This window comes from Nilaparvata lugens, chromosome X, assembly GCF_014356525.2.
Source record: "Nilaparvata lugens isolate BPH chromosome X, ASM1435652v1, whole genome shotgun sequence".
Lineage (NCBI taxonomy): Eukaryota > Metazoa > Arthropoda > Insecta > Hemiptera > Delphacidae > Nilaparvata > Nilaparvata lugens.
In genome coordinates, this window is record NC_052518.1 from 85,913,892 (window position 1) to 85,941,881 (window position 27,990).

Here is a 27,990-nt window from a genome sequence, read left to right on the forward strand (position 1 = left end):
TAATTATTATTCATTCTAAAAAATTAGATAAATTCTCATTTATCCATTCATTGCATAATTTTCATTGAAATTTCACATTTGTGAAGTACGTACTAAAAGTCTAAATATTGGACGCATTGTAATTGAAAGAATGCATCGATGACGTATGAGGCAACACTGTCTTTCAAGAATGGCAGTGGAAACAAGTTGATGTCCAGTGATGTACATCTTGTAAGCAATATTGGTGGGAGACAGTACAGAGCCTAGAGTGTAAGACTGTAGTGTGCAGACTTGCTATCAGTCAGTCTGAATTTGTGTGTCGGAACTAGAGGTAGCACTGAAAGCCACTGCATCCCTCAGTCAAACTGTCTTGCAAATCTCATCCAGGTGAATAACTTTTCTATTTATCCAACATTGCACTCAAATTAATATTCTGTTGATATTAATCTAGTCATTAATGGAAATGTTTTCACAAGAATTTATTGCCGTTCCTTCCTATATAAGCTATTGAATTCTTTCAATATTCCACTCAAATGTTTATTCTATTGCGATTAATTTAATGATAATGGAAAAGTTTTCAGATTATTATCAAATGCATTACTGTTTATTCCTATTCATCTATTCATTATGATTTCTTCATATAAATTTATTACTTTTGAAGCTACTGTCCCACACAATGTTATATTTTTTTAAGTAATAAGTGAGAGTTGCTAAACTTTCAAATTGCCTTGCATTTCCTATCGTAGGGTTTGTGCACACATAGAGTGGGCAGAACGGTCTCAGAAAGATATTGATATATATGTGCATAATATTATATAATTCGAGGGAACAAGCCATATTGGCTGTGATTTTTTTGTCACATGCACCTTTAATATAATAAAGATTTGAATTTATACCTTTCTAAGACTGCTGGAACTCAGAACCCTTGTCCGCTCTCTGTGTGCACACACTTTAATCCAGTTTTCTGATTTTCTGAAACCCCTTCCGAACTAATACATCTCGTGTGATTGGTGTCATGTGTAATGGTGTGTTCTGTGTTGTACATTCTGAGTATTGAGTAGATCTCTGGAATGTTGTTAGTAAGAGATCAACCATGAAATTATTTCAAGTCTTACAATCTGTATTGGATATTATTGAATTTCAAATTTCTCATGTCTATCAAAGAAACGTGAGCAGGTTTTTAGCAAAATTGTGATAACATTGCACGTACAAAATATGACTGATGTAATTTGATCAATCGATTCGGTTTTACGATACATCTATCTCCATCTCATATCATTTGATTCAGCTATTACAATAAATTCTTCCTGTTTCGTTCAGAGAATCAGATAATATGGTCAAAGTATTACTTCTATCAATTGTGTTCTTGCTCCTTGTACAAAATAGTTTTGTCAAAACTTGGTGAGTCACTCATTGTGAACTGTACTCCTTAACCAAAGTGTGACTGCTTCTACTGAATAGTATTTTTACTGAATGGGGTTTAAAGGATATTATAATAGTGGAATGACATGATATTTCATTGTCTTCCAGTTCCACCGCATGTTCAACTCTTATTAGGATATCATCCTACGCAAAGAAAAGAAATGCTGATGAAATTTATAAATTGGTAGAGACGGTATGCATGTCGCAGAGTTGGGTATTTTGAATATCAATACTTGACTGCTCATTGCTCAATTCACTTTTCGGCATGGCTTTTACCTCAGTTTCCTCCACTTGTCATGTTCAAGATTCAAGATTCTGTTGATAATTATTGATATATCCATGAAGCGCTATTTTAATGTGGGCTGTTTTTACAATTATTTTCTAAAAAAAGGGTATACAAGAATGACTAACACAGCATCATGTGAACTAGCTCAATTCAATTCAATTTCTTTATTCCAATACAAAAACAATGTACAATATAGAACAGAATAATTATGGAATAATTATTTCTCCGCATGGACTGTTGATCTGTGCGCGGGGAAAGAGTACACAATCTATACAGGTAATACAAGTGCAAAAAAACAGTCAATAATTTATATTGATTCAAGCTTAACCTATAAAAAAAATATGTTAAATCCTGTAATGTATAAAATACAAACTGTATGAATGATGATTCACACAGCACAAGTACCCGACTCAGAATACTTCATCTTTTGGTGAGCTATCTGAACTGACGATTTAACAACATTAAATAGAAAGAACAATATAAAAGCAGAATATAAATAATTGAAATAAATAAGAGCTATATTTAAAAAGTCTAAATTTCCAACTAGGCAATAAATACTCTGAGCCGGCTTATGGAATCTTAATCATATCATTACAGAATAAAATAAAACTCTGGTTTAATCTACACATCACAAGCGTTCATTCTCATCAGAGTATCGCATAATTATGAATTGTCCCTTAGCTTGAATGAATGTTTGATGCATTAGAGTTCGATTAGGCTTAGGTTTTAGCTCTCCCAATGACTGAGCTTGGCTACTTTGTTGCCTAGCAACTAAGAACTAGAATCTAGACTAGTATAATCTAGAATATATAATTTTGATATATGAATTATCTAAATGGATATCATATAGAAAATCTAGAATAGTTATTCTAGAACTCGATTGCTCAGTATTTAGTTCAAATACGACACTTTGTTTCGGAGTTTTTACATCCGAAAAAAGACAAAACAATACCATACGATTTCTTACTATACAATCAAATTAATAAAATACCTATCAAAAACTCAATCACTGCCTCAAAACAGTTTTTCGGTACAGTATATGAATGTTTACTCACTGTATTTATGCTATTATCACCCACAGTATTTATTACTAAAGGTATTAGTGATGTGATATATTATTGGTGATTTTTAATGGTAATCAGAAGCTTTTATGCGTCATGCTACCTGCAAGCAGGTCTTTCTACCCCAAGTTTATTTACTTCCTCATAACTTGAGCATCAAGGCTTGCTATTGTATTGAATTGGATAATTTCTTATTGTTTTCTAATGAATACAAAATGTGGATGTGTCGATGTGTCCATTAGTTGAACGTGATTACATAAAAGAAAATATGAAATCACTTTTAGACCTATTTTCACAATACAAGTGTATGGATGTGTGGAGATAATTGACTATAATGAATATAGGTAATACAGTAGCTGAATGTGAGTTCGCTCAACAGAATAAGAATATAATAGATGCATGGATAAATGAAATACATGACGTGATGGATAAATACATACCTACACTAATACAATTTGAGAATTTCTTAAATTAAAACCAATAAAATGTCATTTGTTCTCTGCAATATAGTAAAGAGCAATTTTAATATTCATGAAGCCTACTTATTTGTGAAAATTGCTCTTGTATTTTTTTCTGAAAAATTCTTTCTCCAATATTTTCTATTGGTATCAAAGTTGAAACCACAAGAATTTGAGTACCTATTAGAAATGAAATAGAAACAGGAAAAGTAAAATTCTGTATGATGAAATACTTGGAGCTTGTCTTTTCTCTTTCACAATACCTCTGCTCCATCTGAGAAATACTTATTCCTGGTCACAAAGTTGATTGAGCATTCCATGTCATTTTAGTGTTGAGAAACTGCTAATGAATTGATGTCTATTTCATAAATCTATTGTTTATAGAATTATTGTTTTTGCATTGTTTTTTTCCAAAATTGAATTTACAAATATGTTTTTGAAAATTGCATTCAAATTTCGAGAGCACATAAATGTTTGGTTCATATTTCAAAGTTTTCTCAAGAATACTCGAAGATATTTCTGCTGAAATCTGAATTCAGTTACTGGTGAAGATAAAGAAATGTTTTTCATGTTGACACTATTAATAGATCCAAGGTATTTTGTATTACCGTACTTTTAAAATCGATGAAAAGATTCAAACACTTGGAATCAGCTATTTAATCAATAAAATGAAAATTTATTCTTGTAACCAGTGACTGCTACGGTACTCTTCACTGCTAACAGAATGACTCATCTCGTGAATCAAATTCACAGTCGTTTATAAATACTGGATTTTCTAACAGTTAATTTCTTTAAAAGTAAATAAATCACGTTCGATGAATATCCCAATACATTTTATGCTTGGGGAAGTTTTGCCGGCACTAGTTTGCATTTCTTGGCAAATTTAAGATGAAATCACTCTATAAATAAAAAAATTCAAATTTCTAAATATTGAGACAAAACTCTATAATTATTTCAAGGAACTCTCTCTATGATTTCGATCAGTAAGTTGAAACAAGTCGTTCAAAATTATGGATAGGTAATACTGTTGTGTAAAAAATTTTCTGTATATCACAAACAAATTAAATAAATAATCATCATTTATCCAAAGAGTATGTGAAAGTTTGAAAAACAGGAAAATATTATTCTGATCTTCGATGGAGAGTCTAATCCCTCAATATAATTCCTATAAATTTGAAATCATCGACGTCACCAATATTTAATTGTGTAATAACACTTATTTTTATAATTGTGCAAGATTTTTTTACGTACAAAGTACTTTATAATTTCCTCAAACAAGTTGTATGAGCGAAAAAATATTTATCAAGTAATGATTTGAAAATTACTTAATATCTGCGTATTGTAATGACTGGTCAATTTTAGCACAATACGCTCATAATTATCGAATTTCAAGAATAAGTTGGTTTTGCACAATTTTGAGTATGCATTCCAAGTAATATAAAGTTCAGAACCTAAATGCATTTTCCCAATTGTAGAAATCATTCATTATAACTAGACTGTAATACTGAGATTAAAATATTTATTTGGGAAGCCTAGTACTGATGTAGGCTACTGTTCTAAACAAAGGAGTCTTGTGGGCAGTATTCTCATGGAAAGTCGTATATTCTGATTGTTACTCACGGTTTGTGGAGGAAAGATTGTTTAGACTCTCTCTGTTTAAAACAATATCAACTCATGCTCACAGAATCAAGCTCAGAACATCCATGAATACTATTGTATTCAATAAATAGACAAAATAATTTATTTGAGATTGTACTAGTCCAATCAACTGTAGCTTTGGGTGTAGCATTTTTGAGAGTGCCTTAAAGACTTGAGAGAGTGTTAATTTACTCATTGTGTGCCTGAGCTCTATTGATTTTAGTATTTAAATGAAATTCACGATTCAATGTCCTTGTACTAATATATATGAAATGCTTCTTCAAAGTGCTACCACACAATCATTAATCTATATTTTCAATACTCCCTGGTGCTATAAAAATATTCCAGGTGATTGAAATTGACATAATTTTATTATAATGATGTATAATAATCCTCATTCCATCCTTAATGTTAAGGATACCCTACCCCAGCAGACATCGCATGTATAGATCATTACATACCGAACATTGTTTGTATATTATGAGTTATGAAACTTGTATTATGAAAACACTGGGATGTTCTCAAAAATATCACTTATTTTTGACAACATCCCAGTGTTGTGCAATGTAATCTCAATGAGACAAACCGTAGATCAGTAATCGACATCGTCTTGTTATTGATGACTATCTAAGAAGGAGAATAATAGAGATTATTTAGTAAAATATATTAATGAATCGGGACCATTGACTTTTATTTGCAATATTTGTCATTGCCACTATTGTGATCCACCGCAAAGTCTATGATCTTGAGGTACAGCCATCCCGATTGGTGGTAAGCGTCTGAGCAGTTTAGTAGCTAATCAAGCTATAGGCCTAGTCTCATTAATTATGTGTACCAGTGTAATTGTGACTCATCTATTGAAATTTGATAAAAGTCGAACATTTCTAATCCATTATCACTTAAATTTTATACATATTAGCTTTAAAACATCAGCTGTTACGATTTTGTCTAGATTTAAATGTGTGTTTGTTTAAATAATATGTCTATTCTCAATGCGTTTGAAATTGCTCTCTTGCTTAGCTATTTTCCATAATTATTGGATATCCAGCTATCATTTTAAAAGTCATTCCATCTTCAATTCATCATTGATTTGATGTAGTTTTCCTTCACTTACTCTATTTTTCTCCTACATTGTTTAAAAGGTGAGAAATGCAAAGTTGACGCTCTCTGATAGCTGTAGATCTCTGATGCCAATTTATCGAAAACATGCTTTGGTTGGTTTTACCATAGAGAAAAGATAGCATGCATAACTTATGTTATCATTTCTCCATTATATATGGTATCTTATGCTATCTTTTTTCTATGGTTGTACCATGGTTCAACTCAATGACGATGTTGCCACGAGCTCAGGTTTCGCATTCAGATCAAGAAAGCTATCCAATTTGATGGCAATACATCGTATTCTATCCCTTTCAAAAAGTTTTTAAATTTTCTGGAAAAAAAATTGAATACATCATTCCATTCTCGGAAAAGTTTTTGGTTGGGTATACATATTATTTGTACATGAATAATGATTATGAGTGAGTTTTGATGAATCATTTGCATTCACAAATGAGTGACTTTTATTGATATGAATTATGAATTCCTTACTGCAAAATGACTCCTTATTTGATGTGATGTATATCTCTCTTTTCTCAATGATATATTAAGTTTTTAAGCTATTCCAAAGCCCCAAATCGAGATTGTCTGACCAGCTCCATTATGAAAGGTCCTCACACAGTTTGTACTAGGGTACCAGAACACTAATAAATTACCTGTCTCAATCTCAATAGTGTTTTCTTGGTGAGAGAGGATACAAATCACTTGCTCACTTTAGAAGAGGATATACATAGATTCTTATCACTTTGATTGTAGGACTCAGGTGATAAAATAATTAATACTAAGAGATAACTTAAGGTCAAAGTAGATCTTCGCTTTAATCAAGGTGAAATGGACTTGGGTCCGTGAAAAGGCTGCTATGAAGTTAGTCTCCTGAAAAATTCACACGTACGAATGGCTCAAATTATGATAGCGATCAAATAAATCAAGAGCAATGCTTGGTTTATAGTGGCCTACGTTGCGAAGGTAAGGAAAATAACCGGATCTATTGTTTTTCTATCTTTCAAGCTGAACCGCTATTCAGTCAATTGTATGTTATCTCTCCTATCAATCATGATGTCTTTGAACGATATTAATTGGCGAATTGAATAATGAATGATCACTTATAGAGGAATTTTAACATTCAGCAAGTTAGTTTATTCCGTGGAACTTTTATTCAATATCTGAATGTGAGCCTTATTGTTGAATTGTTATTATGAAGATATCATAATTATCACTCAATTGATATCTTGATCAATTGATGAGAAGTAAAATGAAGTCTAAGTAGGCTACCACTTGTCCAACAGCAAACAAAAAAGTAAAAAACTAAGGATGTGTGCACATAGAGAGCATTAATTTAGGCGTTCCGAGTTCCACTGGATATACAGTATTTTCGAAATCAAAATCTAAATCCTCCTATAAGACCGCTCCGACCGATGACTGCTTACTGTTTACGCACACCAATAATTATAACTCTCTGGTTCAGTTATATGATAGATAGTCTCAATGATAAAAAACAAAACCTCTCATTGATTCTGGAAACTAAGGAAGTTCTATAGAATCCAAGGAAATTTTGGTGATGCAAAAATGAGCTAAGATATCTGCTTGCTACATGTAACTTGTTCAGTATATTGTTCATGACATTAAGTTTCTGTTATCAAGGGAAACCGCTAATTTGAACCATCCCAAACACAATTTTGGATTGTGAGAAATTCGTGAGATATGAGAAACTTGCAAGATAAATTAATATTACAAAGATATTTTCTCTGAGACTAATTCTCAGAGCACTTGGGATTGCCGTATCAACTCAGTCAAATAGTTCAGTCCTGGAAGACAAGAGCATTAAAGCAGTATTATGGAGTTGCTAAGGCGGTATCAATTATATTGAGATTTATCGGTGTAATCAATTTTTTATTTGAACCATCTAAAGAGAACAGGATTGGAAACAAATTGAAATGATATAATAGCTAGAGAATCAACTTTGAACCATTTGTCAGCAACTTATCAACAACTAGTAGGCCCACTTGATGTATTCACATCATCTTAGTAGCTTCAAATTACAATTTGATGAAGTTTTGAAAACTGAAAATGGATACAAAATGGCTGTTGCTGTCCTAGAGCATCACTTAATTTCATTAGTCCCGTCTTCAGGTAACGATCAAGTCCGCGAGCAATCAAGTTTAATGATTTCCAAGGTCAAGACGTTCAAGGTCGTGGAAAATTTATTTCCAGTAATTGTCCATACAGTTGTTTGTTGATATAGTACATGAATTTCCTTTCAATCTGTCACTTACCCATCTCCATCAAATTTGGTTTACATTCATTCCTTTTTAATCAGTATTTAATTTCAGTAAAAGAAATTGAAGCTTAGTCAATATAAGTTGTTCCTTACTAATGAATTGAATGAGAACATTTTTCCCAACCTCAGAGCTCAGTCAGGTATATTTTCAAAACATCACAAGTTCATTAATCGTCTGTCATTGAAAGTTTCGTGTCGTGGAGAATTTTGACGTGGAACATGTAAATCTCAATGCGACAATAACCATTCAATTAATCTGGATTCCCACGTATCAGTATCAGTATACGTGAAATAAGAACTCATGGAAATAATACATGTTTTATACACATGTAAATAATACAATATTTTCACTGATACTATCATGTGGGAACCAGCCTTTAGGATGACTTATTCTCAGAGTATATATGGGAGAATGCACAAATATTTTTAATGAGGTATTTTTCCAATTTTGACAAGAATGACTCTAAATGTGATCAGTCACATTTGGTTTACAAATGCTAGGGGTTTACGGGTTGCTAGATCCAATCTGTTGTTGATTGATACCGTCCATTAAAATCTCGTAAACCCCTATCCAGTTTCTCTAATGAGACGAATAAAAAGATGATGAGAGTGTAATCTACAATCATAGGATTTGAATGCCCTCAACTGGAGATAAAATTCGACAATCAAGTCTCATTAATCACTGTATCCTCGATGAAAACACCAATTACAGTCTCACTTATCCATCGCCTGGTCATTATTTACCTATTTACCTGAATTCGTAATGGTTGGTTACGAAGGTATAATAAACCTTGCAAATTTCTCGACAATTATGAAATTGTTCTAGGTAACGGTAAAATGAACTTAGGCTTCAATATGGTAATCGGAATGAGCAGTTCCTTCAAATTTTCGCTGAACTCTTGATAACATGCATTATCCTTCGAACAACAACAGAAGAACAAAACACTTCTGTAGAGTTCTTTGTATGTGAATTAAGCTGTGGGAATAAAAACTTCTAGTAGATTTGGTAGCTGACCTTTGCTTATAAATCTTTTTGTTTCTCACTTGTATTATCTCGTTTATTTTGTTCATGTGAAGTTGCTGTTTTGGTTTTGGGGGTAGGGCTACTCTTGATGGGCTACTCTTGATTTTTAACGGAAATAGTGGAGATCGAACGGAGCATGTCCTATTCATAGAAGGTGTCCAATTCATGTCCTATTCATGGACATGTATAGCCTATCCGTGATGACTCCCTGAGTCAAATGAATATGTTCAACAAGTATGATGAATTTTATTATGAATTTTTGCAAAAAATATAGCATGAATTCAAAATGAATTTACAATTTTCCATTCTATATTATCATTTTCTACATTTATTACAATATTTATTTATTTATTATTCATTTATTTAATATATAAATAATAATTTCATAATTTCTCTGATTGCCAATGAATTGCAACCAGAGGAGTTTATTGGTGAAACATAAACATACATGAATAGTTGCAATAATCTTTCGATAGCTGGATTTATAATCACGTAAAAATCGATCAATCCACTTTTTGACAACATTGGAAGTGAATTAAAATAATTGAAATCTCCAAGGCCTAAATCCAATTCCTACCAGAAGACGTTTTCAACTTACTGGAGAAATATGGTAATTTCATATGGGAAAATTCATCTTTTTGACAGAATCTCTCTCTACATCTATTCTTCATCTCTCACTACAGAATATAGACTATTCTAATTGAGATATCACAATGAGTCATGCACTTATGATGAGGACGGGTTGCTAGAGCGCAAGAGGAATATCAGTAGAGCTGATACAACATCAATATTGCAGTATTTTATAATAGGGAATCAGAGAATCTCCGACTTATGGCATTGATAAGTGTTAACATTCATGCACCAGCTACTCCATCGTTAGGCTAGTTACACACACATCGATTTTTGGGCGTACGATTTTTTGCCGTCTGTATAAATTCTACAAGATTAAACAGATGATGTTTGTCAAGTTCCGTTTAATCTACTAGAATTCATAAGGACGGAAAGAAATCGAACGTCCAAAAATCGATGTGTGTGAAACTGGCTTTATGGTCAATCACTTGAACAGCCGCTTCCCCAACATCTTTGATAATGTTTCAAAAGCGGTTCCTGATGAGATATCAAATGAAGCCAAAAGCTATAGGTCGACTCATCTTCAAAGTCATCCGTCTCGTTACCCACGTACAGGCATGCAGCTCATGTGAGCATCACCCATCACCCTTAGCACAACAGAATCTCTGCAATTTTGAATAAATATTATGAATAGAAGAGAAAGGTTATGAGAGAGAGTGTACTCAACAGTTTCCTCAGTTAAGAGAAGTTTATTTTCAATAACTTGTTCTCTTGCTTGTTTTGATTCAAAATAGATGAAAACAATCCATTATTCAATCATAGAACAATTCAACATATATATATGGGAAGTGTTGGATTTTATACTCATTAAAAAGTGAATTTTATTAAAAGTGTATTTTTCAAAGTGGGGAGTGTATTTTATACTAATTATTATGGCAAATGATAGAGTGATGATATCTTGGGTTCTGGGTGGATTATTCTCACTTCTCAGTGAATAATAAACTGGTTTCTGGTTTTATATATTATAATAATAAAAAAATTGTTTCTTAGTGGTGTATTAGTGAATAATAGTTTGCTCAATACGATGTGATGGATTTGTGAATTGACAGGCAGCAATAGCCATGGCACTATTAGGGCCAAGCGAAGACCAAATGAAGGCCATTCGTAAAGAGGTTAACGAGGAAAGCAAAGTGAAAATGGAAGAGAATAAACTGCTCATCAAAGAATGGATCAAGTGTCAACCTCATCTTCCAAGAGATTACGGTAAGTTGTTCCGTAAACAATGAATTATTGGGCGATAAATACGAGTAGTTTGGCTTTTATGAAGCTGAATCTTTGTAGCCTACTTATGATTATATTACTAATTATATCTCGTATTATAATTGTTTATCAGAGATTGACAATGGTGTAACAACCGAAACCGGTCTTTCTAACTTTCAATAAAATCTGTGGTTTTTGGCAATTTCGTTTTATTTAATATGAATAATTACCACAATATCGAATTCTCAACTACACAAAAAGTGATGCTTATATAATCAATTTCCTGTCTCTTCTTAATTTATGCCAATCGTACTATATAAGTTGATAAACTATTTACATAGTTCCACTGTTTTAACTGTCTTATTAGTGAGTGAATTTATATTACAATACAGTTTACAGTGTAATATCTTAGTCTTATCACCAATATCAATATGAGACTGCCGATCATCCAAATATATCATGTTAATATTAATTTATTCTAATCATGTTTTTCTGATACTTCAATGATAACTCATAGATTGTTTCATATTTCAGTGATTTAATTTGTGTTGTGAATGTAATTAAACTCAAAATTTCGGTTAATTATTATTTTGACTTCAAATTTCGAGTAAATTGATCATGAATATCACCTTTAGAGTGATTGTATTATTTCAAATTGGGGATAGATGACAAAATTCCTTCTCAAACAAATGTACAGTCATAGCAAAATGATAGTTCTACTCATTTTCCAAAATGTCCAACCTGATTAGTTTATTGAAAGTAAAACCATAAATAATTGAATAAGTTTTCTCTTCAAATTCATAAATAAGTGAATACGAATTTCTCTGTATCACAGCTTCCCCAGCTGAATTGTTAATCAAGATTCTTGATAACAATATTTTAAAAATATTCATTATTACCAATAGATTTAATCATAATCATGTGGCTCTCTTATTCAAATTTGATTCTATTCATTCAGCAATTTTTGCTTTGCATTCCATTTCAGATGAAAGAATTGTACCAGTATTCTTGAGAGGCTGCAAACATGATTTGGAGCGAACCAAACGAAAGCTGGACACTTACTTCACATTGAGGACAACAATGCCGGAATTTTTTGAACAGAGAGATCCACGAAGCAAGCAGATCCAGACAGCGACACAGACAATGTAAGTGTAATAAAAACTAGAAGAATTAAAGCTTGAATGTAAAACGACAGTTCAAATAGTTCAAATAGAACTGAAAGTAGAAAATGAATGGTACATTTATGAAATTTAGGCTCAATCTACTTTATAATTTTCTTATCTTACTAGCATTGGAAAGAAAACTACGGTACCTGATGAAACAATGAAACTCTAAAATTTAGCAACCTTTTATGTGTAGTTTTCAAACGTCCATCAAAGTTTGAACGCCGATCAGTAGGGATTTATAGTCTGGCAAAATTTCCCAACCAGAGCAGGGCTTTGTTTTGTAAGTCGTAGTGAACAATATTGATGAGAAAGACTAAATAGCCTACATTTCTATTAACTACAAGAGAGAGAAATTGCAATAATGGAGATTAGAAGACTAGATGAAGTGTTGATTATGCTTCCCCAAGCTGTTCCATAAACGTTCACAGAACATATTTAAATAATATTTCTAATATTGAATGCAATGTTCTAATTAAGCGGTCTGATTCGGTGGTCGCGTTGATAAGCTATCGCTTAGATAAGTTGAGAATCATTATGCGCCTGCTTCTCCCGTTGGAAGGGTGTCCGCTCAGGCCAACTCCTCTGAATATAGTTAATGAGTTGTAAAATCGCTCCCGTTGGTTCGGAACCCACCAAAAACTGTAGGTCTATTCATCTCTCATAATCATCCGCTTCACTACCCACGCACAAGCCTAGAGCTCATCAGGGCATCACAAGGGAATGATATTCAAAAGATGAATGTGAAAAAATTGAGTATATGTATAAATACAATACATTTATTCTTTAAAAAATGCACTCCAAAATGAAAAGTGATTATTATTCTTCAACAAAAATAAAATGCAATTAAATATGAGATAAATGTAAAAAATTATACAACGAGAGAATTAGGCCTAGAAATTCAATAAAATTTAACCATTAAACTATTGAAACCTATAATGAGTGAAAGGAAACTGGTGAAAAGATAACTTATTATTATTATAAACTCCGAAATTATTTTTTTTTAATAGACTTGATTATTGATTAATAATTCGATCTACTCGGAATATACTTCTAGAAGTAGTGGAAGGCATGCTGGAGCAAGTCAGCTCATCCAACTCATCTTGCAGAAAGCCTAGTAAATGCTAGGCTAGATGCTAGATGTAGGTATTAAAAGGTTCAACTCACTTCAAAGTTGGTATTCTCGAGGGAAGGTAAAGTTCGCTGAGTGCTAGGGGTAATCATTATCCCCACCAACACAATATTCAACCCTTTAAATATCTCAATATTCAACACTGCTGATTTTCTTGCCCCCCACCTGAGGATTGTTTTTGAACCCTCCAGGATTTTCAAGGACGCAGTCCACCCCCTACCCACCTTGCTGAAGAAAGGTTTTTATTATAGAATAGAGCCTCTCCACTCCAAAGTTAGTAAAAGCTCCAAAAACCGTTAGTAGTAGCCTTCATATGTACTTTTCATTCACTTGGCCCAATAAATGGAAATATATCCAAAAGGTGAATGTGAAAAATTGAGTATATGGTATTGTATTTATTCTCTAAAAAATTCACTCCAAAATTAATGTGGTTATATTCCTTCAATCATTCGCATCCAATTACAGTTCTGGATTTTATTATCAGTTCTGAATGAGAAAGAAAATACACTTTGCAGTAGGACATTGTATCGATACCTAAATGCAGATTGCAGTTAATTGTTGACCCACCAATATTGATACGTTCTGGCACGGTGAAGGCACGATAATTGCCTTCTACTAGCTTCCGGCTATATCAGTCAAGGCCAGCGCACTTTTGCGGAGGCGACTGGTGAATAACCTTTCACTTTCCCTTGCACTTGCACTACATGGTCAACTTCAACTAGAGTACGCTTTCCCATATCAAGCCGCTGCAAGTGCACTGGGAAGGCGTCATAATATGAACTATATGAACTAGGTTAATAGTTGCAGTGTAATAAGTAAATTAAAATTGTTCTTATAAGATTGGTATGGAAACTTTCAATTATGTAAGTTGGAACTCAATTAAAATGTGAGGTCGAAATATAGAAATATAGGAAAGTAGATCAGCAACAACTTTCCTGGATCCTAGAGAATAATAAATATGGGGAGAGTTATTTAGCACAGAAGAAATTAGGGTGGGCGGCGACATGGGTAAGGCAATATCAAATTGATCTATCAGCTAATTGACTGCAATTTTACCATCAAGTGTTAATACTATGAATATCAAATATCGATGCTTAAACTCAACTCCTGAGTTAATTTGTTAATAATTGTAACTGTCATTTGTTAATTGTATACTCAATTAGCATCCATTTATTAATAAACCGTAGTTGAATACAAACTGAATAACTTATAAACAAGATGATCATTAAGTTGTTTGCCCATAGCAACCATAAAATGTAACCAAGTACAACAAAGTAATGATCATAAGAATACGATTATCTTGAAAACAAATCTATTTAAATTCTCTTCTATGATTCATATTGCTCTATGTTGGTTTTCAGTCAATAGAAACGATAATTAATTGCTTTTGTGCTTAAATCTAAATAACTATCAATAAAATGAATATTGATGTAATTATTGTTCGATATGATATTAAGACGAACAGCGAGAATTCTAAAAATATATAAATATGGATTCATCCACAAAAAGACTGGATTTCTACCTTTTCATATCAGGTCTACACCATTTTACGAACTCACTGCTAGCGCACAAGTCTGACTTTGCTGGCTGTGCCAAAGATTTATTATAATTAACAATTATCTTATGTATGTTGTATTTTGAAATAATTATTCTATTCTATTCTACACTATACTTTTCTATTCTATTCTATACTGGAATGAGATATTCCAATAATAATAATAATAATAATAATATGCATCGATTTGCATCTAAAGCCACATTATTATAATTCGGAAATATTGTTTTAATAATTTTTATAGGAATGCATTCCCGTTACCAAGACTTACACCAGAGGGCTTCAGGGTGACCGTTCATAGATTCACAGAGGCTCCAGTCAATGATTTTGAACCGGCTGATACCTACAAGTTTCTATGCATGATAGGTGACGTTCGATTGGTTGAAGAAAGTGCCATAGCAGGTAAGATAAGTACATGACTTATAAGTACAAAATTTTAGAATAGATGCGTTCCATTTTATAATGCAATAATTCAGAAACCCCATTAGATAAGTACATAATCTGTAAGTGATAAGTGCACAATTAAATTTGTAGTCGAATTTTAAATCAGATGTGGATATTCCATCTTATAATGAAATCCATAAACCTTATTAAATACTTGGAATCATTGACACTAGCTAGCTATTGCTGGTAGTCATTTACAGCTTACTTAATTGTCGTGTCTGGTCTTCACAGCTGAGAAAAGTGTTTATAAGCTGTTTATAAGCTGTTCATAAGTTTTAATGAGAAGCGATTTCAAGCGTAGGCCTATTTACTGCTTAGCCGACCATGCTTCGGTTGCCTAGCATAGTTCCTCTAAAAGGAACAAATAGCAATCGATATAATATTATGATATTGAAAGCTACTAGGATCATTTTCATTGGATCTCCAAAGAACGTATTCAAATAAGAATTAAAAGAATCGTCTATGAATACGGTACCGCCCCTGATGATCTGATATAAATATTTTTCTTCTATATAACTTATACTCCGTACAAAATAACTTTTGACTTGGAGGCATATGCGGCGCAGAGAAATGGAGGGAAATCAGCCAATTACTGTGATGGATATAGAAGCGCAGTTGCTGATTTGTCGTTTAGAGACAGCCGATTGAACGCTTTCAGAGAGGAAAACCCGTAAGTTTAACATGAGCGCTTGAATACTCACTAGAAATTATTGAAGAATTCTGGCCAGTTCAGAACAGCACATCACCGCCGTTTTTGACAACGCCTTTGTATGCCTTCTCTGCTGCGCATATCCCTCCCAGAAGCAATTTTGAACGGAGTATACTCAGAGTATCGATGGTGAAGACTGCAAAATTCTTCTGATCATAAAGAAACAAGAGATTCAATAAAATGATCTGTGATTATTTGTTGAATGTTGAATGATCATCATGCATCACATTCAAACTTCTGTCGTACTGTCGATCTAGTTCTTGTAGATCCAAGTATCAGGACTAGATATGCTAGATGCAGTAGTTCTAGTACAAGTATTATTGCCATAGTATTGGGAACTGTGGAAGGAAAAAATAGATGTTCGTGAATTACATTAAATATAGAAATTAGTTATTTGTATATCTAGAGTGAAAAGTACGATTTTTTCTCCTTGTGGGAAAAGTTTGAAGCTCAAGGCGAAGCCGAGGGCAACAATTTTCCTGAGGGAGAAAAAGTATCTTTCACTCGTGATATACACAACATTTTTCCTCCATCTACATTTTTTTTATAGAAACTGCAAATAAAATCATTTTAATAACTTACGTATTGGTGACAATGTTTTCTAACAACATAACCAAAAATCTAAAACCTAAAAACCGGTCATCTAATTGGCACTGCCGATTGCGCTATCTATCGGCAAAAGTTGTAACAATTATATCAGCTGGGTGGCTACCAAAAATGGCTGACTCCAGATCACGCGTTTCAGATTTGAATTGCAGATCAGAAATATTTGTTGGCTGGTATTTTGAATAGAATAAAATATTTTAAAAATTGTACAAATTTTTATCGTCTACTAATATTAAGCATATAATATCATACAAACATATATTTCATGAGTTGATCAAATTTCTGGTTGTGGTATTGAATTTAGTTGTCTCAATGACAGACACCTCTATTATGCTTTCTCATCTGAGCTTAGACCTTCTAACCTATTACAATATAAGTTTTTAAAATAGAGATGCTTCCTATGCTATTTAAATGGAGTCACTTTTCCCCCCTAGGGAGTTTTTCTGTTTTTTACTACCGAGAGCGAAAAAGTGACACTTTAGTATTATGTTTCAGGGAGTAAAGAAAGTACTTTAGACAGTAGGTGGAGGAAAAAGATATTGTTCAAGGTTTTCAAGGTTTTTTAGATTCCAAAACATGAAAAGAAGTTTTTTGTTGTTCAATTGTAGATTTCAAAATTTGGAATTTGTTCCATTATACTATAAAAATGAGTATCGAAGACAAGTAAAGAGATTTTCAGGTAGAGGATCAACTTCAACTTAAACAAGCTTTCCCATGTAAAGCTGCTGCAAATTTTCTGAAAAACCATCAAAGTTTTCTGAAAACGCATTTACAGTGGTCGGAGGTGGGAGAAAGAGAGATCTCATAGGTATCACATTCCTAGCTCAACGAGACACTTGTGGCTATTTTTATGAAGATGAGTAGCTAATTTGTCTAAATTTTTGTTTTCTTCTATCTTTCTAGGAGATGTTTTCCTATTCGATGTCGCCAACATGTCAGTAACGCATATTGCAAAGCTTGCTAATCCACTTCTTCGTAAAATTCTACATTGCACTCAGGTGAACAAATAAAATAATATTAAAATATAATAATTATTCCAATCAAACCATCTTATCGATTCCAATGTATGCGTAGGCCGAAGAAGTATAACTATAATAATTTGACTGATATACTTCGAATCATTTCAAATATACCGTTAAACTTAGGCCTAAAATCAAAGCATCTTCAATCAAAGCTTCTTATCAATTTCAATATATGCATAGACCAAAGAAGTATAGTTATGATATTGTGACTGATACTTCCAATCATTTCAACTCACCGTAAAACTTACAGGTTCTCAGATGCCCCATAATTTAATTACTTCAGTTGAAGATTGTACTGGAAGAAGCTACCAATTATTATTCTATTATAATTGATTGTACGGAATTTCCATTCATTTGCTAACAAGAAAAACCCTAGAGACTCAAATTGACGCCCGGTTGCAGAATCGTTACATAAAATCGAACATAGCTATGTGAGACATAGTTCAAAATCACTGACATAAATGGTTGGTCGTTGCACAGTCGATTTCCGAAGCCCATTTAGCTATATCTCGAATTAGCATCACACATAAGTCACACTGCAGCTTTATTCACTTTTTCCGTACATTTCCGTGTATGCTTCTATCCAACCAATGTCTTGGCATCGGGAAAGATTCAATCGACATCACTATGAACAGACCTAAAAGACCTCACATAAAATTGATAAACAATATGGCGACTCTTGGCTTTTGGCGAGATTTCTCACCATATTTAGCAATTTGGAGGTTATAAACAACTTAAAAAAACATAGGGAGAGGAAAAATAATTTATTTATATACAGATGGTTTTTCGTAAACGTATTTCAAAAAAAGCTATCACAACCTCTAAATTGCATTTGACGGGACTAGATATTGGATTTAACAGCACGACTTGGGGCCCATAACTTAACAGTCAAGTTACTGACGTTTTAAGCTATTGGAGACATAAATAAGCTCTTTCTAACGACTGTGCAACGAAATCATATGTCTAATTGGGCGTTTTTAGTTCTATGGGAGCTATAGTTTACTTTGACATCTGTGCAACGAAAAGTGGAGTTATATGGCTTCATAAATAAATTAAATGCCTGATTTAAACTTTATGTGACGACTTTGCAACCGGGCATAAGTGACTTAAAATATTAACAGAGACAGTAGCTTGAGAGAAAATCAATGATTGTCTGTAATATTGAATAGGAATAGGTTATAAGCTTGAATCGAATCCGTGCAGTGAGATGCTGATACTGATGAATATGAATTTAGAGCAGTGAGTATAGAATGTAATGTAATTGTAATGTAATGTTTTACATTCTATACTCACTGGTCTCGATCCACTGGAAAATGACTATGTAATACAGTATAATATGATATGATATGGAGTACAGTATAATTCCATAAAATATAACTCCTGAGAAATTGTCAGGCTGACACTGTTTCAATCCAAGAAATGATGATATAGCACGCGCTCATCATAATCTCTCCATTTACCTATCATTTAATAGTAATGCCTGCAATTATTTATTTATATTTAAAGCAGAACAATTAATGAAGTGTTCTATACAATTTAATGTTCATCTTATTGCAATTACATAATTGCTCAAATAATAGAAAGACTCTTCTTACAGGAGGGATATCCGCAGAGGCTGAAAGAGATTCATGTTATCAACGCTCCACCATACATCGACAAAATAGTCAACATGTTCAAGATGTTCATGAAGGAGAAAATGCGAAGCAGAGTAAGTGAAATCAGAGACTTACTAGTAGTTCTGTGAACAGTAGACCTCACGCAGTTTTCTCATCCACAAGTATCTGATGTCACCTGTTCTATAGTGAGGTCCAAGTTATAATGACAGTATTTGATCAAGTTTGGTTTTGCTATCCTTGTCTATCATTCGACAAAGCTCGTGGTACTATCCTTTTCTAGGTCCACAACGATGACAATTATGTTTTTGACAGTGTAGAAATATAATTAATTAATCAATGCAGAGAATCGGCATCGCTATTCTTCTATCTTTATCCACTGCCATTATAACGAGGACCACACTATAGTTGATTCAGTAGAATCACATATTCACAGTTGAATCATAATTTACTTTTAAAAACTGTTATTTGTTTTCTCCAAAATCAAAAACTCACTCATGTTAATAAACTCAGTTCACGTTTGAATTTGTATCCCATATGATAATTTATCCAGTTCTGTGATAATATTTCCATCTGATAAAAATATTTCTTAACTATTTTAAAATTAATTCTTTCAACCAAGAATATTATAATTTCTTCAGCATTATTTAGTTCATTTAATCATTTTTTTATTTTTAATCAACTATTAAATTTGTTTTTCAAATGTGAGAATATTGATACTGATGGGCACGCATTTTAAAAAAATATTGAAACCCTACCTTATAGGAATAGACACGGTCAGACATCTGTGTAATGCATGCAATGAATAATCCACTTGTCAGCTGATTGATTATGAATAATTCTATATCCTATCTTCAAAGTAGATTATATATATAGTCATATCAGAGTATGAAGGAATTCCTTTTCTTTTCATAGTATCCTTAAAATGCAAAATTTCAAAAAACCATGTGTATACATCGACGTGCAGTTGAAAAAGGAATAGTCCTGCCAAATCTCATCAAATTCAATCAACGCGTTTGGCCGTAATCGCGTTGCATACAGACAGACAAAAGAAAATCCGAGTTAAAACATAGACCTCACTACGTTCCGTCAATAATACATGGTCTCTTCTCTCTATGGTAAAATATTGCTGATTAATCAGCAAAATCGACTAAACCAGTAATTTTCCACGTAGATTGATTATTAATAGTGTTAAATCTGGGCTTAATAGAAACATTGTATTTTGTTGGGTCGAATTGTGTACATCAAAGGTGAATGGATGAATAATAGATTACACTGGTGTTACCCCTGACGATAACGGGTACTTATATTTTGAGAACTCGCTCAAAATGAAAATGTCAATGATATTCTGTCAGTTCTATTGATAGCAGTGGAATGTCAAAAAAATTCACAATTGTATTTTGTTCAAATGCTCATGAATAAATGATAATCACCCTGTGCCAGAAGGAACAGCTGGAAGGAAATTAGATGAGAGCTAAACAATTGTTATTTTGATGATAGCTCTCATTGAATTTCCTTCTTGTTGTTCACCCTGTCATTAATATTTGCAGTAGCCAAAGTATTCGTGGTGGTTTGCATCATTTAATTTTGGATTTTCTAAAGTTAGAATTACTTCAAGTTGAATTGATAATTCATCACAATTTGAACAAATGAAATTTCTCATTCATTTCCATCTGTAGACTGGCTGAGCGCTTTGGCTTGATTAATGAGCGCTGCTATCCATAGATTGTCAGTTTAGTGTGATTGGTTAAAGGCAAAGCATGCCTGACTGGGAATTAGGAGGTACCGGGCTAGATTACCGAAATGGCAAATAATTTTTGTATGGTAGCTCTCATTGAATTTTTTTCTAGCTGTTCACCCTGTGGTTAATGTTTGCTGTAGCAGAAGTCCTCGGGGTGATTTGTAGAATTTAACTTTGGATTTTTGTTTGATTAGAATAGTTTAAGTTGAAAGGTGTTATTAATTGCATGCATAACAGTATGTAATTGATAATCACTGTTCACTCTGAAGCCAATATTTGCAGTAGAAGAAGTCTATGGAGTGTTTTGCAGCATTTTACTTTGGATTCAATTAGAAATAGCTCATCTTCAATAGAGTTATTAATTGCATGCGTAGTAGCATGCAATTGATAATCCAGCTGGACAAGTCCTGATTTGTGACTTGTAATGATGATTCAATACAATTTTATATCTCATGCACTTTAAATGTTATCTTGTTACATCCTCAAAAAGGTCGAAGGAGTTAGTCAATTTCGTTGGCCGAGGATTTTGATCCGTATAATGTTCAAATCTGTATGTGTACGAAATTTGGTAACTTTTTTAACAATGGCAATTTTATATGCAACCTATACAATTTTCAATACAATCATACATTTGATTATTAAAATAAGTTATTATATTAATAAAAACGTGCATGTACATGTATAATAATTATTATATAAATGACAAAAATCGATCTGGAAGGTTGCTTCCATGATTACTTGAAGCTTCTGATAATAGTAGTTCTACTACGAGGCGCGTTCATAAAGTAAGAGCAGTTTGCCTATATTCAAATATTGGAGCTTCGAAGCAAAGTTTTACTACTGCATCGCTATCTACTGACACATTGCGAAGCTACAGCGTGATTTGATTTGATTCTGAAATCGTATTGTTGTCAATTTTGTCAATTGTTCTCGTATTTCATCATTACTTTTTATAATCAATCATGCAATTTTCATAGTAACTAGTTTCTGAAATGAATTCTCTATTGAACCATCTACCGTGAAGATAAATTTTATATTCTCGAGTAAAACATTGCTTTTAAGTTAACGTACCGTATTGAACAGTATCTACATCACTACATCTTTTGGGGAGTCCGATCTCACTAGGAGTCAAATCTGCAAAACGTGTATAACGCAAAATACAAATAACAAACAATTAAAATACTACAATCTACAGCCAAGTTATACTTTCTATGACCAATTATGCATTTCTTGTAATTGCTTCGATATTCTCTGTATCATTGTACCAATAGCATCTACAAATCGGTTGTATATTTTTATCATTTTTTTTATAAACTTTGTTTCAGTTTCACATCCATTCCAGTTACCGATCAGTCTACGATTATGTGCCACAGTCGATACTACCGGAAGAATTTGGAGGGGATGCAAAGTCGATTGATCTTCTTCAAGGTAAATCTTACAAGTCTTAGAGTAAACTATGATTCATTTTTCGTGGCAGTCGTAATCTATACTTATAAAATTTGTATCTCACTGACTCACTGACTCACTGACGACTCACTGATCACGATTTATGGAAAACTACTGGATGGATTGCAACAAAACTTAGAATATAGCTTCCTTATACGTCCTAGGTGCTCACTAAGAAATCCTTCGGCGATATTTCAACTATGATTTTTAAGGGTTTAAAGTTCGTCTTTTAGCATGCATATTCTCATTCTCCCAATCTCTTAATTATAATTGAATATGTCCATATCATATCTTACTATAGAACTATAATCTAGAGAGATTACCTATTCGAAACAGTTGATAACTGGCGACCAATTAATAATTTTGTCAGGCTGGCATTGAGTTGAGATTATTTCATTAGGTTGGCACCAAGTTGAAGAATTAGTTAAAATGCATTCATCGAGAACAAATTGATTGGGCACTGCTGCTTCAATCAGAGCTATTTCTGGGAGTATAGATAATTTTCATTTTTCATAAAACAAACTTTTATAACGGGAGTTGCTTCTATCAATTGATCCTATTCTATCAAGACTAATTTTGTTTGTATATCCGACGGATCGCGAAAACTGCTTAAAGGGGTATTTTGAAAACTTCAGAAGTGTCCGTTGTGGAATCTTTTTGTAAAGTATGAGGAAATTCGGCCAAAATTTAACTTGGGCGAAAGAAAGGGGTTATTTATTAAAACGGCCAAATAGCTGTTGTTGCTTTTCCTAATGAAAAAATATCTTCCATAGAAGTAAGGCGCTATTCCCATGAATCAATTATTCCTAAACATTGATTGTTTTACCAAAGAAAATATAAGGTAGCTTTCGATAAAAATATTGGAGAATATGTATAACAGTTCGTTGACTGTCAGTATTCCTCATTAATAGCATCAATACTCCCCTTTCAAACAATGCTGACACATTGATGTGAATCTTACTATAATCTGGTTACTCTAGATCAGATGAAGAAAATAATGTTGATTATCGCTACTGTTTCAATTTCAATCATGTTTGACATTTCTGCTTTTGATGCCAGCTGTTATTATTATGTGAAATAAGCTCTCATTGAATGAAATCATAATCATTGAAGTCAATAATTATACTAAGAAAGCAATTTGTTTGAATATGTGTGTTTGTGGATATATGTATCTATGTCGAACGGATCTCAAAAACGGCTCTAACGATTAAATCAGGAATATATTGTGCTTGCGACAAAAAACATTATTTTGGAACAGGTCTCAACTCTGGGAAAATTCGTTGAACTACCTACCAAGAGAAAGGATTATTGCTCCTCAAGTAGCAGCTGATCAGAAAAAAGTTTTCCATAGTTTGTTGAAAACGTAAGAAAGTGTGAGCAAATAAAAAACATTATAATAGCTGTAGTTGAGTTAACAAATTTGGCGACCTTATTTTAAAACATTGTAGTATTCATGGAACATCTGGAAGAATAGGTTCAAAAAGTGACTGGATGATAGCAAAAGAAATTTAAAATCGATCTCTCCAAACAGATGGTATTTGAATGTACCTAATTTTCATTGTGAGGTGATAGAAATGCGACTAATTTCTTCAGCTTCTGTTTTATTGGTTCATCTGTTGTTCCATGTTTGTACGCAGCCATGGCCTTAAGAGAGATAGTTGCACTGTCTGTTAATTCATAATCCGGACTAAATACCACGAGAACCAATCAGAGAAGCCTTCTATTAAAAAAAAACCCTGCTCTGATTAATTCTCATGAAATTTAATCCTGATTGAAATTGAACATGCTTTGTGCTACTGATATTTTCATGTTTCAAAATCAGCTAAAAACTAAATCGAAAAAAAACATAATATTCCATCAGCTGCTCCTATTTCCTTTCATGATGTTATTACGACACAAGACAAACTTATTGATATTGATAGATCACAAGTAAATTCTTAAGTTGTCAATTTAGATAGAAATTAAATTGAGTTAGATGTTAGTTGACATCCACATTTTCATCCCTAAGCTTTTGGTTTCAAGCTAAGATCAAAAAAAGAAATCATATAATGGTGGTCAATAATCAAAGCGATTGAATGAACTCTATTCAGATTTATGCAAATTCACATTAAAATGATCCCACTTTAATATGTATTATTGTAGAGTTTAGGACATGTGAAATCAGCCACAATAAATGTTATACTATTATGAATGGACTCTTATGTATGAATGGACTTCCATGGAAGAAAGAATCAGTGGATTGGCTGCTTTTACACTTTTGTATAAGTGAAACGAAAAGTAAGCGACAGGCTATGTCAAAAATTCCAGAATAAGCAAGAGAGCCATGGATACCAGAGTCATCAAATTCCGAATCAACCTAATTTGGAATTTAATCTTCAATTGCCAAAGCAAAAATAACATGATCACTGCTAATTTGATAACTGTCAACGGGAAATATTAATTGCCAATGAATAAAGTCGAGGGCGACTCTTAAGCCCCGCCCCATATCCTACAAAATTCGCTGTAATTAGACTACTCCTCTACAGAGCACTTCCAACACATCAATTAATTATTTGAATGATTTGATAATCATTAATAATTTCCATGTCAAGTTGTGGCCTAATCTCAAAAATGATTATAACAATTTTCGTAGGATTTAGATTATAAATGTTTCACAAAAATAATTGTATCTTTTAATCCCCGTAGCGAAGCACGGGTGCCCTGCTAGTAGGATCTATGGTTCAAAAAAGTATGTGTTGAAACTCCCGCATTTTCCGTTAATTTATTGAAGGTTTTCACTTGAGCTAACTATTATTTATTTGTCCATTCCCTATAAACTTGGAATAAATTCCATGCTTGTACAAACTGCAAGATAAAAGAGTCAATTCTATTGAAAATTAACGAGTCTCACACTTTTTGTGTGCTGTTGTGAAGGTGATGTTATACATATCCATACTGGATGAAAACTATTCAATATTGTCAAAGCCACTAATTTATCAAAACAATTTGTTTACTAGTGTCGGTTGCTACACAATTATCAATTTTTAGTAATAGTCCAGTCAAATGGTCGTTTTTCAGGAAACAGCCCCGAAAGAATTTTTCTCGACGGTTCTATGTGTATTTTGGGGCACTGAATTCGAATCTGAAATATGCTGACACGCCAGAGGGCAGCTTCAACCCCAAAACCCCCAAAATTTAGGACTTTTTTTAGTTTTTCCATTTAATCTCGAAAAATTCGAGTTTTTGGAAATTAAAGAAAATGAAATTTTCAATAAATTGAGTGGTCGCGCAGGATTCTACCATTTTTGATTCCGGAGCTACGAATTTCCAATAAAAGGGTATTTTTTAAGGGGTTTTCAAAATTATGCAAACCTACCACTTCTACCCTATACAACTTGGATATTTTTCTAGTATCGATAAAAACCACACATCACGTGAAAGAAAACTAATTCTGAACAGGATTCCTTGGGAATTTTCGAATTTAGTAGTGGAAGGAGGGGGAATACACCAGAAAATAGAAAATCATGTCCTACAGTCAGAATACAAATTTTTCATTATAATACCTTTTCAAGTCCTTCCTAACAAAAAATAAATATTTCGGCTGAAATCATCTCACGAGGGTTATTTTCTGTGAGAATCACGTGTTAGAAACATTTATTTTCAGCATTTGCTAGTGGGGGGGGGTACGTCATAAGGATACGTCAAGGATCTAGCTTTAAACACTGTACGTCTTTGACGTCCCGTCAAGCTTTAAACACTTATAACTTTTGACAGAATGATCAGATCTCCTTGTACTACAGCTCATTCTTCTCAGCTCGTCAAGGCGGTTCAAAATCACGTGATGTGTGGTTTTTTATCGATACTAGAAAAATATCAATGTTGTATAGGATAGAAGTGGTAGGTTTGCATAATTTTGAAAACCCCTTTGAAAATTCGTAGCTCCGGAGCCAAAAATGGTAGAATCCTGCGCGACCACTCAATTTATTGAAAATTTCATTTTCTTTAATTTTGTAGCGAATGGTTCTCTCCAAAAACTCGAAGTTTTCGAGATTTCGGGGGTTTTGGAGGTGAAGCCGCACTCTGGCATGTCAGCAAATTTCAGATTCGAATTTAGCGCCCTAAAATACATATAGAACCGTCGAGAAAAATACTTTCGGGGCTGTTTCCTGAAAAACGACCATTTGACTGGACTAAAGCTTGAAAATTGAGCAGCAGAATATAATTTATAGTGATTGAGGTCCACGTTATAATGGAAGTGAATGAAGATAGGAGAACAGCGTCACTGATTGTCTGCCTTAATTAATTGTATTTCTACATTGTTAAAAACGGATTTGGTAACGTTATGGAGTTAGAAAAGGATAGCGCTATCAGCTTTGTCGAATGACAAGGATTGCAACACCAATATCAATCAAATACTGCCATTATAACGTGGACCTTACTATAGTGTAGATGAAGCCCTGCGATTGGCCGTCTGCAGTTCATAAATAAGAGTTGAACTAAATGTATCTTAGCTGAGCTAGTACAACTTGAGCTTAGTCTAGAATGCAGAGTCTAGACACGCACAAGTCTTGCTAGAATGCAGAGCTCTCTCAACCTCCATTGATCTATAGCTTGTAATCATAATCCTACATGAATCGAAGGGATTCATCCATACTATATATACTCCTGCTCAATGTTTTAAGCATTCAGTTTACTGTAGGTTGAGTGTAACAACAGAGACTAGTATCTCAAATTGTTTTAACTTGAAAATTTTGAAATATGAAGCCGTATTCGTTCAATACGTCATTTATTTTTTTAATAAGTTGATGGTTTCAACAAACACTATAAATTTGTTTCCATCCAATATACCTTTACACTTACTTAACCTGATTAATTTTATTAAAATTGATTATTTTTCTCACTCAATGAGCACTTTTCCAACTGAAAAATCTCAATTTCTGGTCAGTTGAGTTGAACTTTCTCAAAGTTTAAGTGTAATTATTTCAATAATCCGCCGATCTTTTCTGAAGAATCATGTTCTAAAAGGTACAAAGAATACCGTATGGGAATAATTATTCCTATTTCTCATTAATTGAATGATTTTGACCGTACTGAAAAAGTGATTTACTTTTTGCAGCTCAGTGGCGCAAGAAGCTTGAGAGCTATTCTGACTGGTTTACTCAACAAGAATCAGTCAAAGCTGACATCAGCAAACGCAAGATGACCAAGCCCACTTCAGCTCACGACAAAAATCTATTTGGAACTGAAGGAGCGTTCCGCAAACTGGAAATTGATTAATTCACGAAAATATTGATAACTTTATTATTAGTTGAAAATTGTTTGTTATCGAGAGAGTTCATCAAATTTAATGAGTGTTTCGTTGACTTGAATTTGATCAATTCATGGAAATATCAACAACGTTGTTTTTAGTATTGTTTGTTATCAAGAGGGTTTATAGAATTTACCTATGGATTATGTGTATCTATATAAGATTTTGAATGAATAAATATGTTTTCAGTTACACATT

General features: G+C 33.0%; 1 protein-coding gene across 1 annotated transcript; it reads left to right on the plus strand.

The window, feature by feature from the left end:
• The first annotated feature begins 210 nt into the window (after positions 1-210).
• LOC111045378 (alpha-tocopherol transfer protein-like) lies at positions 211-27,990 on the plus strand. Its single transcript, XM_022330775.2, has 8 exons — positions 211-366; positions 10,924-11,077; positions 12,060-12,219; positions 15,169-15,326; positions 17,587-17,681; positions 19,303-19,413; positions 22,385-22,487; positions 27,601-27,990. Exons 2-8 carry the CDS (start codon positions 10,936-10,938, stop codon positions 27,759-27,761), a joined length of 930 nt encoding a protein of 309 aa, XP_022186467.1. The 5' UTR covers positions 211-366; positions 10,924-10,935; the 3' UTR covers positions 27,762-27,990.

Coding starts and splice junctions, on each gene's coding strand:
- LOC111045378 (XM_022330775.2), top strand. CDS start 10,936: ATGGCACTATTAGGGCCAAGCGAAGACCAAATGAAGGCCATTCGTAAA. Junction 15,327..17,586: donor TGAAGAAAGTGCCATAGCAG/GTAAGATAAGTA, acceptor CTATCTTTCTAG/GAGATGTTTTCCTATTCGAT. Junction 19,414..22,384: donor AGGAGAAAATGCGAAGCAGA/GTAAGTGAAATC, acceptor ACTTTGTTTCAG/TTTCACATCCATTCCAGTTA.